This window comes from Poecilia mexicana, unplaced genomic scaffold (assembly GCF_051168715.1).
Source record: "Poecilia mexicana isolate PSO_F unplaced genomic scaffold, ASM5116871v1 scaffold_16, whole genome shotgun sequence".
NCBI classification, from domain to species: domain Eukaryota; kingdom Metazoa; phylum Chordata; class Actinopteri; order Cyprinodontiformes; family Poeciliidae; genus Poecilia; species Poecilia mexicana.
Window position 1 is genome coordinate 20,968,347 of NW_028263385.1, and position 15,594 is coordinate 20,983,940.

At 36.9% G+C, this 15,594-nt stretch overlaps 1 protein-coding gene across 1 annotated transcript; it reads right to left on the minus strand.

The window, feature by feature from the left end:
* Positions 1 to 2,927: 2,927 nt before the first annotated feature.
* LOC106933018 (uncharacterized) lies at positions 2,928 to 14,362 on the minus strand. Its single transcript, XM_015012045.2, has 5 exons — positions 14,091 to 14,362; positions 7,624 to 7,762; positions 6,565 to 6,710; positions 5,826 to 6,081; positions 2,928 to 5,689 (listed from the first exon to the last, which is right to left on the minus strand). Exons 1-5 carry the CDS (start codon positions 14,148 to 14,150, stop codon positions 5,526 to 5,528), a joined length of 765 nt encoding a protein of 254 aa, XP_014867531.2. The 5' UTR covers positions 14,151 to 14,362; the 3' UTR covers positions 2,928 to 5,525.
* Positions 14,363 to 15,594: the final 1,232 nt, after the last annotated feature.

Below are 15,594 nucleotides of genomic sequence, written 5' to 3' on the forward strand. Positions count from 1 at the left end.
AAAAACAAAATTATATGTACTTTTCTCATTCTGCTACACCACTAAGTCTTTTTTTTTTTTCTTTGACTCCTACAAGTTTAAATTTTAAGTATTTAACCAGCGGTGTATTTTTGGACAAAAAACATCCATGCCTAGAAAAGGTTTTGGATCATAACACCCAAAGGTTTGTAAAAGAACAGACAGAAGAGTTAGATTATGACTGAATTGAATCTTTGACAGAAATTACTGAACCTGTTTCTTCACAAAGAGAAGTTAAAACTCTTTAAAGGAAAAAAAAAAAAAAACAACACCTGACTTATTAGGTTTGGGCTGTGTTTAATTCCAAGAGTCATCTTTGGACCCACTGGTACCATTACTTTGAAAACTCTGCTATTGTTTTCATAGAACATAAGCTTGGCTTATTGATCTTACTGCCTATCCATACTAAACTGAGTCAAATGACGATGTCGTGGCTTCCAAAACTTCTGATAGGTTAACTGACACATTTGAGTTAATTGGAGACGCATCTATTCATGTATGTTAAGTCCACGTCTTGAACACACTGCTTTCTTATTTGACACAATGGCAAAGTCAAAAGAAATCAACCAAGATATAAGAAAGAGAACTATGGAGCTGCACAGATCTGGTTCCTCCTTGGGAACAATTTCCAGATGCTTGAAGCTGCAGAATTCATCTGTTCATGCAATTATATGCAAGTATACAGACGATGGGTATGTCCACCATTAAACCAGTCGGGAGGGAGATGAGTTCTGTGTCCCAGAGGTGAGCGTATTTTGGTCTGAGATGTGAAAATTGACCCCAGAAAAAAAAAAAAAAAAAAGCCAAAGACCTTGTGAGGATGCTGCCTGAAGCTGGTAGCACAGTCTCATTATCCACAGTGAACTGTGTCCTGTTTTGGAGACGGGTTGAAAGACCACTCAGCAAGAAGAAACCCTTTACTCCAAATGAAACATATAACAGGCAGACTGCAATTTGCAAATGCACACAGGGACAAACATCTCCATGTTTTGAGTCACATCGTGTGGTCTGATGAAACTAAAGTGGTTTGTCCACAATGACTATTATTACATTGGATAAAAAAGGGGGCGGCTTGTAAGCCTGGGAACACCATCCCTGTTGTGTATGTGTATGCTGTATGCTGTGGGGCTGGTTTGCTGCAGGAGGAGGTGGTGTACTTATAAAATAGATGGCAATCACGAGAAAAGAACATTATGAGGAAATATTGAAGCAACATCTAAAGACATCAGTCAAGAAGTTAAAGCTCAAGTGCAAATTGGTCTTACAAATGAACAATGATCTTAAACAAACAGCCAAAGTGTTTATGAAGTGGCTTATGGAAAAGAGTCAATGTTTTGGCGTTGTCATCACAAAGCTCTGATCTCAATCCCTCAGAGAATTTGTGGGCAGATGTGAAAAATGTGTGCAAATCATCCATGAATGACATGCAACTATACGTGCTTTCTGCACTGTGCATAACCTGAGGCCTAACATGGTGTTGGTACATCTGGATTAGTGCAGGTTCTTAGTAATTGCTTCACGGCTAAATATGTAAGCCTTAATCTTCTTGTAAACATTTCAGTTGCCATAATAATGCCCAGTGCTTGGGATGGATTGTATCCGCAGTGCAAAAAGCACAGCACTTATCTGCCCACATCCCAATCTGTGGTTTGCATCCTCCAGCTTTCTTTACCACTAATCCCCAGCATTCCTCTGCAATCACTGCTGTCCACTTAAATTGTTCCACCCAAATTAACTTAGTTTCACAAAACCTGCTTTTATACAATATGAGATTATGTGAAGTGTTTTTAAACTTGTAATTTACTTTAAGATCTTTGCTTTTTGCACAGAGGACAGTAAGACTTCAGGCATGTTTTACCCCTTTATTTATGTGTGTATATACGTTTTGGAGTTCCCTCTCTCCAACCACCAGGTACGGAAAAACGTCTTATTATTAGAAATAATCCAAATGTTGATGAATTAGCTTCAGACATGTACTCTTTTACAATATAACAATAAAAAAAACAATGGTGGATTAGTTATCCAAATATCTACAAATAGGTGCATGTACAGGATTGTGAAAGTATTCGTATCATATTTCTTCTGTTTCTGTTTTTTTCTTAAACCTAAATCTTTCAAACTAAGCAAATTTTAATAACAGATAAACATAACCACAGTAGAGACAAAATGCAGATGACAAGTTTATGTATTAAGGGGAAAAAAAAAGACAAGTGTGAAAAACTATTTGCACCCGAAACCTATTAATTGCGTGTGCCACTTTTCATGGCAGCTTCTGCCATTAAGGGCTTGTGATCCTAAATGGCAATGAGTCTTAATTTTCACCCACTTTTCTTTGCAAAACTGCTTTCATTCAGCCAAAATGGAAGATTTGTAAACCTGAATGCCACACTCAGGGTCCTGCAAAAATATCTCAATCAAAATTTAATATCCAATGTAGTCCAGGGCTACCCATTCATTGGCGACTATGGATCATGTCATCACACCACCACCACCACTGTAGCGTTTATGCACCAGGTTGTTTTTTGCAATGCTGTTACTTTTATGGTTACGATGTAAAGAAATGCAAATGTTCCAAAAAGTGATTATCACTTTTTGGCATTAGCTTTCCAAAAAATGGGGTGAAACACAGTTCAGACATGATTCAACAAGGTTATTTTTTTCACCTCTTATTTTGCATAGGCTTTATTCATAATAAATGAAATAATTAAAAAAGGCTTTCTGTGTTTTTTCCGGCAATGCCTTCTCACAGAAATGTGCTTACCAAGAGGTTACAAAGTAATGCACAGTTATGTGCATATCAATTTGGAGAATGTTCAGCTGACATAAGGTTGCAAACACACAATATTGTTTTATGTTTGCAAAAATTCAAAAATGTTCAGAGGAAAAAAAGGCCACTTTCAACACTGCAATAATGTCACATTTTTATTGAGAAATAAATGTTATGAGATCCACCAACAACACAGTTCCTCCCACAATGCATCAGCGATTTTGGTGAGTTGATTTGTGCTCACACGATTGTTTTTGTTTCTTTGACCACAACCAAGTATCTTTAACACTGATAAAGACAATCATTATTTTTAACATGCTCCATTTGAATTATGTACCAATTAAATTTATAAGATTTTTTCTTTAGATAAACGACATCTATGCTGCAAATCAACATTGAAGTTTGTCAACTACAAACCTCAATGTAGCTGACATTAGAAAACAGCCTATACAAGAGGGAAAAAGCACATTGTATTCTATTCCCAAGTATCACCGACATAATGGAGAGAGTATGTATAAATTATGTATAAATTAAAGTGTAATTTACTTGCCACTTATGACGAAAGATAGAATAACGCATACATCACTGCGTCTCATTACCTACTGGGTTGTAGCAAATGCTAAGCCACCGTTTGCCTTCGTTCTGGTTTTTGCAACGGTCAAAGTTTTCTGGACAGCGCTGCGGTGACCTCTGAAACAAGATAAGGCCGATTTTGATTGAGTGCAGCTCAAAGTTCAAAACCCAATACTAATACTGTAACAGCACAGCAGACGAAAGCCCTGCGAGAGGCACTGACGGTTTGAGTGTTCGCTAAACACCAGGTTAACAGAAGGTCGGTGACCACATCCTCCCGTTTATTCCAGCCACAGTGAATAGGTTGTTTGCTTTTGCATTCAGATAACTTCATAGTGTCTCTTCTATGAACAAAGATAACTGCAAAATAACAAATCAAATATGGAAACAAAAAAACAAGAAGACAATGACCTTTGATTTAACATGTAATGAAATAAGGCATGAAAAAAAACCAACACAGCAATTCAGTAACTGTTCAATTATGACATTAAACTAAATTCATAAAAAGGCCTGAACTCTCTCTTTTAGCAATACCTTGAAGTTAAGGTCTAACCATTTGCTCAATCCTCTCTGAATCAACCACTGGTCTCAGTTATCCAGACAAAAGCATATCTGGATCATATTCCTGGTATTTAAAAGGATACATTTTGAATCTCCAAGAAGCATCTATAAAACAGTCTTCAACATATATTATAGGCAGCAAGTAAATAAAGTCCATACTTAATAAAATGTCTAACCTTCCTATTAAAATATTGCATCAGCTGGGTGTACATGTATGTGCTAATAAAAATGAATACCACCCTTTTGTCATTGCTGTAACCTGTATTATTACTGCAGCTCCCGCTATGCTTCTTTGGCCATTTGAGGTAAAGTTTAACAACCAGGTAATAAGCCTATAAAACTTATGTACATGCATATTAAACCAATAAAAAAAGAATATTGTAGTCCAGATAAACAGACCTTTATAGCCAACACTAAAATAATAAGTAACACGAGATGCTTTTACTTTAACTCCAAACCCTCTTTCACAGCTGCAAACAGTGGACAGTCAGGAAAGGAATGTGCTTTGGCTGTCACCAGACACTTTGGTCACTTCTGTGGGTTCTGAATTATAGTCATTAGCTTTGGCTCTACCTGTCCCACATGCCTGCAGAACTCAGTCACCAAGTCAGATAATCCTGAAAATATAAGAAATGTTTGAAACACGCTATATATACCTGAGGGACCTGTATGGAATGGAAATCTCTTGGCTTACAGAAATATATCCTCTAAACATTAACATCAAAAAAAATTTTTTTTTGAAAAAGGTAAAGCATGTTTATTATATTTTGTCAGTTTCTATAAGTGTTAAATATCTTTAGGGAGGGAAAAAAACAAAACAAAAATAAAACAACAAAAAAAACAACAAAAAAAAAAACATACATATATATTGAACTTGTACCTGCAGCGTAAGAAAATCTCTCATGGCAATACTGGGCAGCTTATGAAAAGATTCATTGTCATAACAAAAATATTAAGATTTCAACAAAGAAGCATAAACGAAATGAAATATAACAGAAGTGAACTAACGAAGAAAGCATGACCTCAACAAGAACAGGGTTGTAATACTAATATATGTAGTACCATTTTAATTAAAAAGCAATCAAAACTATCAGAGTCCGGTTTTCTCAGTTCCCCCCCCCCCATCTTCTTGTTGAGCTTCTCTAAAAAGGGACAATGAATTACAGTGTGATTCAGCTGAAAAGGTCTGAAGGCACAGTGTTAGAACAAGTGTTAATTTGATAAACATACAAAATTAGAACATCTGTGGTCCATTTAGGGTGAAGGAAAGGTTCCTTTTTAAAAAAAAAAAAAAGCTCATTCAATATTTATGCCAACGTCCTTCCCAGGAAGGAAATGACACAAATGCATTCGAGGAGGAATGCATTTGTTTCCTTATTACCGTTTCTGCATAGGAACTTAGCATTAAGTAGAGAAAAGCAGAACACACAAACAGATGGGGATGGATGAGGATGCAAAAAAAACAACAACATATGTCTGCAGCACTGGCGGAGAACAGACACTTCAAACTTCATCTGAAGGAATCTTCTTCAGCTGTTTAAAGATCCTTATTTAGTCCTGATCAGAAGGAGCCAGACTCCACATTAGATTGTCCCTGCTGGTTAGTTCAGGCATAGAACTCCTTGGTGGGCGCTTTGTGGTAAGCTGTTGCAGACATTTTGGTGTCTCCCAAATCGTAACTTCCTTCGTCCTTCTTCTTCATGCGGTAGGCGAGGAGGAGGAGGAGGGAAATGGCACAAAGGAATCCGACCACTCCGCAGGCAATGACAGCTGAGGACAAAAAGGATTTTTTTAAAAATCGACTTTATTTGCAGCCTTAAACTGTTACAAAGTCATCTTTGAAACAAAAAAATTCAGGGCCTTTTATGAATTATAAATCTGACTAACTTATAAAACCTATCCTCACCTGCAAGAACCTCTGTCCTCTCCCACAGATTCTCAGAAGTGACTTCCTGTGGAGAGTTGAGCTCGTTCCGCCGGCTGTTTCGTCCGCCTTCAGGAAAATTCTCACTTTCAACTTTGATCAAGACTTTGGTGTCCAATAGGATCTCTTCATTCACAGGAGGGCCAAACTCAGTAGTCACATCGACTGGATTGGCACTGACACTGGTACTGGTACTCAGGCCTTGACTAACAACATAGTTGTTTGTGGAGTCTGCAGTCTGGAGTGACCAAAGACATGACATATTTGAAAACAAACTTGACACAATGTCTAGTTTTATTGCTTTTAATTAGTGTTCACATACCGCACAGTGCAGTAATTTACATTTCATCAATGTTCAACAAAAAGAATGAAACAATGAAACCTTTTCAAATTGTAAACAAAATTGCTTCAGATGATTTTTTTTTAATGTTTGGTTTCATTTTCCCATTATACCACATAACAAAATACATAAACAGTACATTAATGCAAAAACAAAAACCAGAGGTACTGTGGGTCAGTGACTGAATGTGTGTGACCATATATAAGTGTGTGTTTACATAAGCAAATTATAGCTGATTAAAATAAAACTGAGATTATCATCAATGAAGGAACATAATAATAATAATAATAATAATAATAATAATAATAATAATAATAATAATAATAATAATAATAATAATAATAATCAGTAAAATTAAAATTGAAAAATTGTTTGTTGTACCTCAGTGTCATATGGTGTAGGTTCTGGATCGGCAGCAGAGCTCACAGTCGGCTGTGGTGGAAGTGGCAGCAGCTCTTTGTAAAGGATGCTCTCGGTGATGTTCAGGAACCTGAATAATTCGTCTTGATCTGACAGGATACCGAAACCTGTGTCGAAAGTAGATATTAGGTGTAAGACAAAATTCAAATTGAAACTATTGAGAGAGAGTCAGCGAGACTTTCAGGGTGTTGACAGAAAGGCTTAAAACATAACAGTAAAGTTCCTCTTGGACCTCGCTGCTTTAGTAAAGCTAGCAGTGCTAACCTCAGGTGATGTAAACAGCTTAAAATGTCATCAGAAATCAGAATCTGCTTAACTACAGTAAATGACTTCATTTGATGGGCAATAAAAAAGTTACATTGGAATAAAATGCTAATCCTAAATATTTCATGTTACAGTTTTGGAGTATTAATCTTATGTTGAACCAAGGATTGGTATTTATTGTATTGTTTATCGTGAGAAATTTCCAGTCGTGACAAAAATTATTTATTGTGACAGCAATAATTTCCAATTAATGATGTCTCAAAACCCCAAAGGCTGACGGTAATGTTCGTTTTACAAGGAACTACCAATGAATATAAATGAATTCAAAAATATTATTACAGTAAATGCAGATACTCTGTACCGTTGAGTGATTAAAAAATACATGAAAATCACACTTGTTTTTATAACTGGTGCCCTGAAGAAGTCTATACTTTAGTTTTGCATGTTTTTTAATAGCAGTATTTGCATTTGCGGAGCTTTGGCTGCAGTGTTGTGAAGTCACAGCCATGTTTGTAATTCTCTAAAAAGGATTGCAAAGAAATTGGAAATATCTTTTTATTGTCACTTTCATCATTATTACAAAAAAAATGTATCACCCTTCTCTCTGCCAGGATATATATATATATATATATATATATATATATATATATATATATATATATATATATATATATATTTTTTTTTTTTTTTTTTTTTTTTTTACTGTAAATTTAAAATTTGCATTGAAATAAAATGACCAAAATAAGCCACTCTTACCATGGCCTCCAGACCCTGACCCAGAGCCAGATCCATCATCTTCACCGTCTTCATCGTCTATGGGGACGTCACCTGATCCCGGTTCCTCTATGTAAAGGTCATCTGCTTGGGAAGTAGTTGACTGGGATAGGACAAGGAGCTGGAAGACAGAGGAAAAAACGTACTGTAATTTAAGGGGGGAGACATACAAAGAAAGACAAAAAAGGAAACGAGAGACACTGATGCACATAAATTCACACTTTCAGAAATCCACCCACTAATTGAAACCATGTGAAAACCTCTGCAGATCTAGAGTAAGACAATACCCCTCGTAACCAGTGATGTATGCAGGCCAAATATGCTGGAAGTGCACACTGCTGTCTGTGAGAGAAACCACGGTGTGAGCTGCAGCCATACTATTGTACGAATAGTTGGCCTAAGCTGGATTTATGCTCATTTCATGTGTCATGAATGTAATTTGTGATACTCCCCAGAGCCAGACAGCTGAGAACAAAGTGTTTTCGAGAGGAGTGGGAGTGAGAGAGAAAGAGATAGAGCAGCTTCAAAGACAACAGACAAAACAGACAAAGTGCATACACACGTTAAAAAGGTTACTGCCGTTGCTCTGGATACCCTCCTAGCAACCCGGCGCTACACAAATGTGACGTGCTGAAAACCATTGAGAAACTGCACGCAAAGCCCAGTCAGCGAGGAGCTGAGGCAACGAACACACCAGGCAGGCAAAATGGAAAACAAGAGAAGCCTGATAACGACCGAAATGTAAAAAAAAAAAAAAAAAAGTGAAGGAGAGAGGGGAATCACGCAGTTGGTGTTAAGACAGAAAGACACACACAGACATGGATGAATATGGTCCTTTGAGACTTCAGCTATGTCTGGTATGTATACTATGCTTCCACTAACACAGGTGCTGAGAGACTTAGAGAGGAGAAAGCCTGAAGAAAGGAAAGGGAGCGAGCGGAAGAAGAGAGACAGAACAAGTTATTTGTCTGACAAAACAGGTGCTGAGGACAACAAAAGGTGTGAGATAAGGTGACCGATTCAGTTTTACTACGACTACTGTTTACGACTCAAAGTTAGCATTACAAAGAGATCATCAGCATCAGCTTTAGGGAGAAAAATCGAACACACGGTTGAATAAACTCACTACAACGGTACATTTCTATCATATGCTCTTGCTTAAGGTGTTCAATGGACCAAGTTTACAAAACAATGAACTGTTTCTGCCCCTATTAGCTGTGGCTCAGATCTCTTACAGACAAATGACCCAGCTGAGGTAAAGCTGAAGCAGACCAAATGTGCTCACACTGTGGCAGCAGAGAAAATTTCCACCCATTTCTAAAGGCAGCAGAAAAAGCTAATGCACAACATGGCTAAACAACAGAAGAGGCTTCTGTTTTTAGCCAACAATTACAAATCCAGATGATGAAAACTTATGAGCAAACACAAAGGACTGAACTTTTATCCTATTCCAACAGATACTGCCAACAATTAGACCAAATGGCTTTAAATTTAGAGTCTGCGCTGATGAAGAAAGATAGTTGTTTGGGATTCACCTCCAAGCTCCAATTGAGGCCAGACATCAGTTGTTTAAACTGATGTCTGCTGCACAGCGAAAAGAGCAGGTCACGCCCACCTCTACAACGGCCTCCGCACGGCCCTTGGGATTTTTCCACATTTAGTCACGGGACAACTTCAAAGTGTCTCGTTGAGATCTGAAGTAATAGATAAACAAGACGTGGCGCAGAAATGTGAAATGAAAGAAAGACAACTTGCTTTTAATTTATTATTTTTTTCCAAACAAAAATCTGAAAAGCATGCATTTGTACTCCGCCCCACTCAGTCATTACTTTATAGAACCAATTACAGCTGCAAGTCTTTTAACATACGTCTCCACAACAAAACATGGTTGTTCCCCCTTTTTTTCCCTGATGTAAATTCATTCAGGCTCACACTTATGGGATATATAGGTCATAACAGCAAGTTTCCGAATCTTGCCACAGCCTCCCAAAGGCATTCGAGTCCAGAAGATACTGGGCCATACCAACACATTAATTGGTTTAAATCAAAACCATTTAATCAGAAATCTAGCTGTAGGGACACTCTTCTGCTTGAGGATGGATCCCCACTCCTTTTTCAGCACTGCAACACAACTTCTTTTCTAGGATTTTTTTTCTTTTCCTGAAAAGCATGCCCACACCATGATGCTGCCATCACTGTGCGTCACATTGAAGTTTTGTGACAAAAAAGTTGATTAAGTTTTTAGATTATTAAGAATGTGTCTGCATACATTCTTTATAGCAGTGAGTTGGCTGCATCAATGAAAAGGCCTTCTAAAAGCGCAATAAGTTTGGATTTAATCTGGGCTTTAGTGAATTAGCAACTAAAGTTGGGAATGTCATGACTCGACATCAAAAAGGACGATAATCGTAGGTTAGTTGCAACTGATATAGAAAAATAAGATAAAACTTATGAAAAGTTAATTTTCATACAATCATAACATCCCTCCTTGCTTAATGCTTTTTCCTATTAATTGAACAAAAAAACAAAAAAATCGTTGAAACACAAAAGCCAAAATGTAACAAACGAGCTCAACACTCTGAGCTTTCCTCGCTAGAGATAGGTTGCGTGTCAGAGTTTACTGGTAGATGTGACACAAAGGTCAAACATCTGGAAAACACACATATGCAGCATACGTAGCGTATACACTGGTGTGGTTTCCTAAAGCTTTATCAAGCCGAAGACAGTTTACTGGAAACAGCTGGAGCGGGGCAGTGCAGCTATTTAAACATTCAGTGGGGGTGAGTGTGTTAGAAGAGTGCGTTATAAAATTTAGCAACCCCCTCCCATCGTGTGTTTCTGGGGATGATATGTAAATATTTCTCCTGGGAGATGGGAGCCAGTGAGTAGAGACAAGCGAGAGATTGTGTAACAGGCCAAAGCACACAGAAGAGCCTGTCATCGTCATCGAGATACCTGCTTTACACAATGCTGTGTAAAGAGGGCGCATGTTTGATCAAGGCAACACAGAACAGAACGTTTGACCACCTCAACATGAAGCCTGCGTCTTTTTAACAGCTTCAAAGGTGTCAGAAATAAACAAATCTGAGCTTTTCTGTTGTAGCTCAGCAGGCCTTCGTGATCTTTAAACTTTAGAGTGGAGTTTCCAGACATCTAACTGTGACTTTATCTGTCGCGAAGGGGTTCAGCATGGAGATAACGACAGAGTAACACTGTAATGCAAAGGTCCTTGTCCACGCATTGGGAAAATCATTAGAATGTTTTTGCTACGGGAAGAAAGGAGGAAGAGGGATCCTCAAAAAAAAAACAACTAAAACAGCTTAACTTAAATAGTCTGACCCAATAAACTTCGGTTTACTGGGTCGGACCTGGAGTGGTCGTCTTATCTCTGTTCAACAATGCCGTGACTCACACTGTTAAAACCTGAAACTGCAGCGACGCAGCACATCGCCACAAGCGATACCAGCCTACTTTTATTTACATTTCATTATGTCTGATTTTACTGCGCAGTGGAAGAGTAATTTCACAGCCACATGTGCGTTTTGGGAGCAGGCTTTTTAAAGCGCCATAAAAAGACTCATTAAAACCAGTGTGACAATGTGTCACTGTCTTTCTCCTTCCTTGTGTGGTTCGGCGGAAAACTGCGTGTGCTCCACGCAGTAACGTGCCTGCCTGGACAAGCCCAAAGGGACTCGCTGTGAGTCATCCATCCAGAAAATGACACAACTACCGGCCCACATGCTGGCATGGACCAAACGCCCGCTTTGACGTTCTGCTTTCAGAGGAGAGCAGCGTTACCGGCTGACGAAGCACTCGCTCTTTAGCCAACTCAACCACACAAGGAGAAGCATAGTTTGGAGATATATATATGTTATATATGTGATGCAACTCATCACACCCAGCAATTTAGGCCTGGAGCCTGTATTAGAGACATGAAGTAAGGAGGAATCTGAGTAGAATGGTGAAATAAGTATCGGCCACCATTCTGGGAAGATAATGTTTCTGTTGCCTCTGAGCAAAAAAAAAAAAAGAAAAAAAAAGAAATACAATTAGAGATACTTTTTTGGGTGCGGGGAGAATACAAGGTTTTCATTTTCTTTTTGGTCTGGTTTTCAATGGGTTTTGGTTTCCCGAGAACTGTAACAAATGATAGAGAAAAGAAATCCTTTACTGGAGGTAGGAAGTTAATCCCCATTTCGATGCATATGACTCCCAACACCCACTTGATTCCAATGAAGCTAAAATGCGTCAACGGTCAACGTTCACCTGGCTCCAGGTGATTTGGTTTTTCACCTGGAACCAGAAATAAACATATAAAAACAGGTGTTTTTTTTATCATTATTTTTGGTTTTAAAATACATAATAATATAGATACTTTTTCATTTTTTGGTTTGATTCTCTTTTGCATTCTTCTACAAAGAATCACTGATAAAGAAAAAATGAAAGCTTGTTCATTTTCTGACCCAAATTTTCCAAGCAAAATATATGCTTAAACTAGTCCCTCCATGATGTTGCATGTTTTTTTTTTGTTTTTTGTTTTTTTTTTTATGATTCTTTAAAATGATAGATTTTGTGGCACCTTTTTCAAAGGTTTATAGTCAAATTTCTTAAGGCTTTATTTATGCCATATTTATGTCTTACAAAAAGCTGACATGACTTTTCCCTTCTCTCTTTCTCATCAAGTTAAATAAATCCGTGTAGAGGTGCATTCATTTTGTATTAATTTTCACTTCATTTTAGATATGTTTTTTTTTGTGATCTATATATATTTGTTCTGTAATGAAACAAAGAAGCAGGACAGCACCTTTTTGATGTACAGAAGAAATAGTGCTTCCTATAATCACTATGTCCTCAGATTTGTGTGCCTTTCTGGGCCTATGATGGAAAAAAAATATATACTTCTCTTTGCCAATGGATTTGTTTTTACGATGTAAAGCTATACTCGCACTGTAAACTGCACCACAGAAAAAAAGAAATAACCCTTTACAACAATTTATTTGGACTGTGTTACGTTCATTTTGAAATAGAACTTTTGTTATGTCGTTTTTATTACTGGTTTCCAATAAAAATATCCAAAAATCAAAACACACAGAAACAAAAATCAAAGTACATGCAGTTGGCTTGCGTGATTATAGAGTGAGAATAGTGGGGAGCCTCAGTCATTTTTTTCTTAATTCAATAGACCACCTTGATTTTTCTGTATTTGAGATACAGTTCAACATTACGGGGGTCAAGGCTGATTCCCAGTGATTGATTGTTGCATCTATATTTGCATTTAAAATGAATTTAAACAGAACTTCAATAACTGGATGGGAGAACAAACTCAACAATCAGGGTTGAGACTACCGGAGGTTTCACAAATCAACAAGCCTGGGGTCTTACAATCCTCCTCAAAAATGAGGCTCCGTTAAAAATAAAAGAAAACTACAATGTGTATTCATGTTTATGAATGCATAGTTTTTTTTCCCCCCAAGGCTACTTTGTGACTTGGTAAACTCAAGAAGTTTGGCAGCCACTGATCTACAGAATGGGAACAAACAAAACAAAAATCCAAACAGTATATCCACAACTCTAAGTCTTGCTCCCCACCCCTCATTTACCAGAATGGTCTCAAGTTTCAGCTCCCTTTCTTTCACAACATACAGTCCATAAATCTTAAAGAATCGTTTTCTGGAGTCTGTGGCTCTCAGTCTGGATTTTTTTTTTTTTTAAGTCAGGTCTTGTAAACAGGTTATTATTTTTAACACCTAACACAACAAACAGCTGCGATTTATCCTGTTATCTCCAAGAAAATTTCAGACTATGGACCTGGCACAGATGTAAAAGAATCCTGGCCAAATATTGATATTTCTCTTCAGATTTCATTTCAACTTTTTATTTTTATTTTTATCTAATCTGTGTATTAAAATCGAACCTCAGGTTAAAATGGAGTTCAGGTCTCAAGCTTTTGGTTTAAATGTCAAAAGCTTTTGAGCCAGAGGCTAGCCAGACTTGTGAACTTGACACCAGCTGGTGGAAAGCTTGAACTTGGCTACAATCCACAACATGATTATCAGCCAACATCTGTGTTAGTAACTGCAATTTTCACATTACAGCTTGATAATGTCATCCATGTTTACGTTTAACTTAATTATTTGTGGCACACTTTTGATTTAAAAAAAAATCTAAACATGAGATTCTATAAAATAAACAAAGACAACGGCAAAACAACATGAAAATACACTTTTGAGAAGATCTGGAAAATGTTGATAATTCTTCAGGAGGAACGTTAAACGAAAAACAACAAACCATCTGAACAAAAACAAACATTATGGGAGTTTTCCAAACGCATTTTTAACGGCTGGAAAGTAGCTAAACTGGTCGTGAAATGAGAACAAAAAATTAAGTTTGTCATTAACTATGTGAGCGAACCCACTGTGAAAGCAGGACCCAAAATAAAAGCTCGTTACCTTGTCGCTGATAAACCCAGTCGCCAGCGCGACGAGGAAGAAAAGCCAGAGATTCTTCATCTTGACGACCAAACAACGAAAAAAAAAAATTGTACAAGGAAAAATATTTTACAATTGAAACCACAAACCGAAAAAAATATAAATAGTTAAGATAACTGATAAGAAAACAGAACTGTTCAAAATTTCCGTGACGGTTTGATGGAAACGTAGTTTGCTTAAATCTCAGATCCGTCGGGAACAACTCCCCAGCTCGGTGTGAAAGCAAAGTTCCACTGTGGAGATGTTTAGACTGGCTACGCAGCGTGGCTGCGCAATGACGTCAGCGCGGCGTGACGTTCATTCATGAAGCTAAAGGGGAGTTTGTTATTCTGAGATTGGTTGTCGTGACAACGCATTTAATTTTGTGGTATTTTAAAATATGTCTTTTCTACGTCGCCTCAGTTGTATTGTCTTTATTTTCATAAGTAAAGTAATACGAGCTTTTTTGCAATCGTTTAAGTGAAGTTACCTGCTTATGGGTCTCGATCGTTTCAATAAAGTATGAAACAACCCAACTGTTTGAGTAAAAATATCTATAAAGACATGTTTGATAATAATAATAATAATAATAATAATAATAATAATAATAATAATAATAATAATAATAATAATAATAATAATAAATAAAATAAATCTCTCTGCGCCTCTTACAGCAAAAACAGAAAATTCACAAAACAATCATAAGTCAGGCTGGTTTGTGACATTGTGTTGCATCTCAGATAGATGGAGCAAGGCGGTACAGTCTCTGCACCCAGCTTGTGCCCTCTAGTGAAGAATGATAGTTAAAACAGAGAAATATTATAGAAGTTAAGAAATGAAAAATGCGGAAAAAAAGAGCCCTTTTGGCTTTATGGCAGATTCCCGAACTGATAGGGGTTAATAATGTCATTTCTCGTCTGTGTTGATTTTTGAGCTATTTCAGCCTACTTCATGGTTTGATTTAAGTAATTTTTTCCAATTCTAAAGGTCTGTTAGTAATCCAAGTAAACATTGTAATCTCAGTTAATTGCTTAACAAGGGAACAATTACATGATAATAGGAAGGTTGAATATATCTTTTCTCTAAATAAATCATTTGAAAACTCAGGTTATCTTTGGTATTGATATGTTTAATATAAAACTTTATATTTTTAACCAAAAAGCTAAACCAAAAGGGCAAACAATTCCCCCAATCACTGTAAACCAAGTGAAACAAACCATTAAGACATTAGCTGCTGATGCATTAAGTTACTGATAGGATTTAGTTTGTCAAAATCAAGAATTTAACATCAAAAATACTTGAACTGAAAACCCAAATACCTAGTACAGCTAAACTTTTTTATTCAGACCTTCTTAATGGTGTAAATAATCATGCTTTTTAATAAGTATATTTATGACTTAGTTACCTAAAGTCCCTTTGTTTGGTGTTAAGTAATAAATAAATCTCACTAAATGCTGTTGACAAAACCTACAAAAATCAGTGCCAA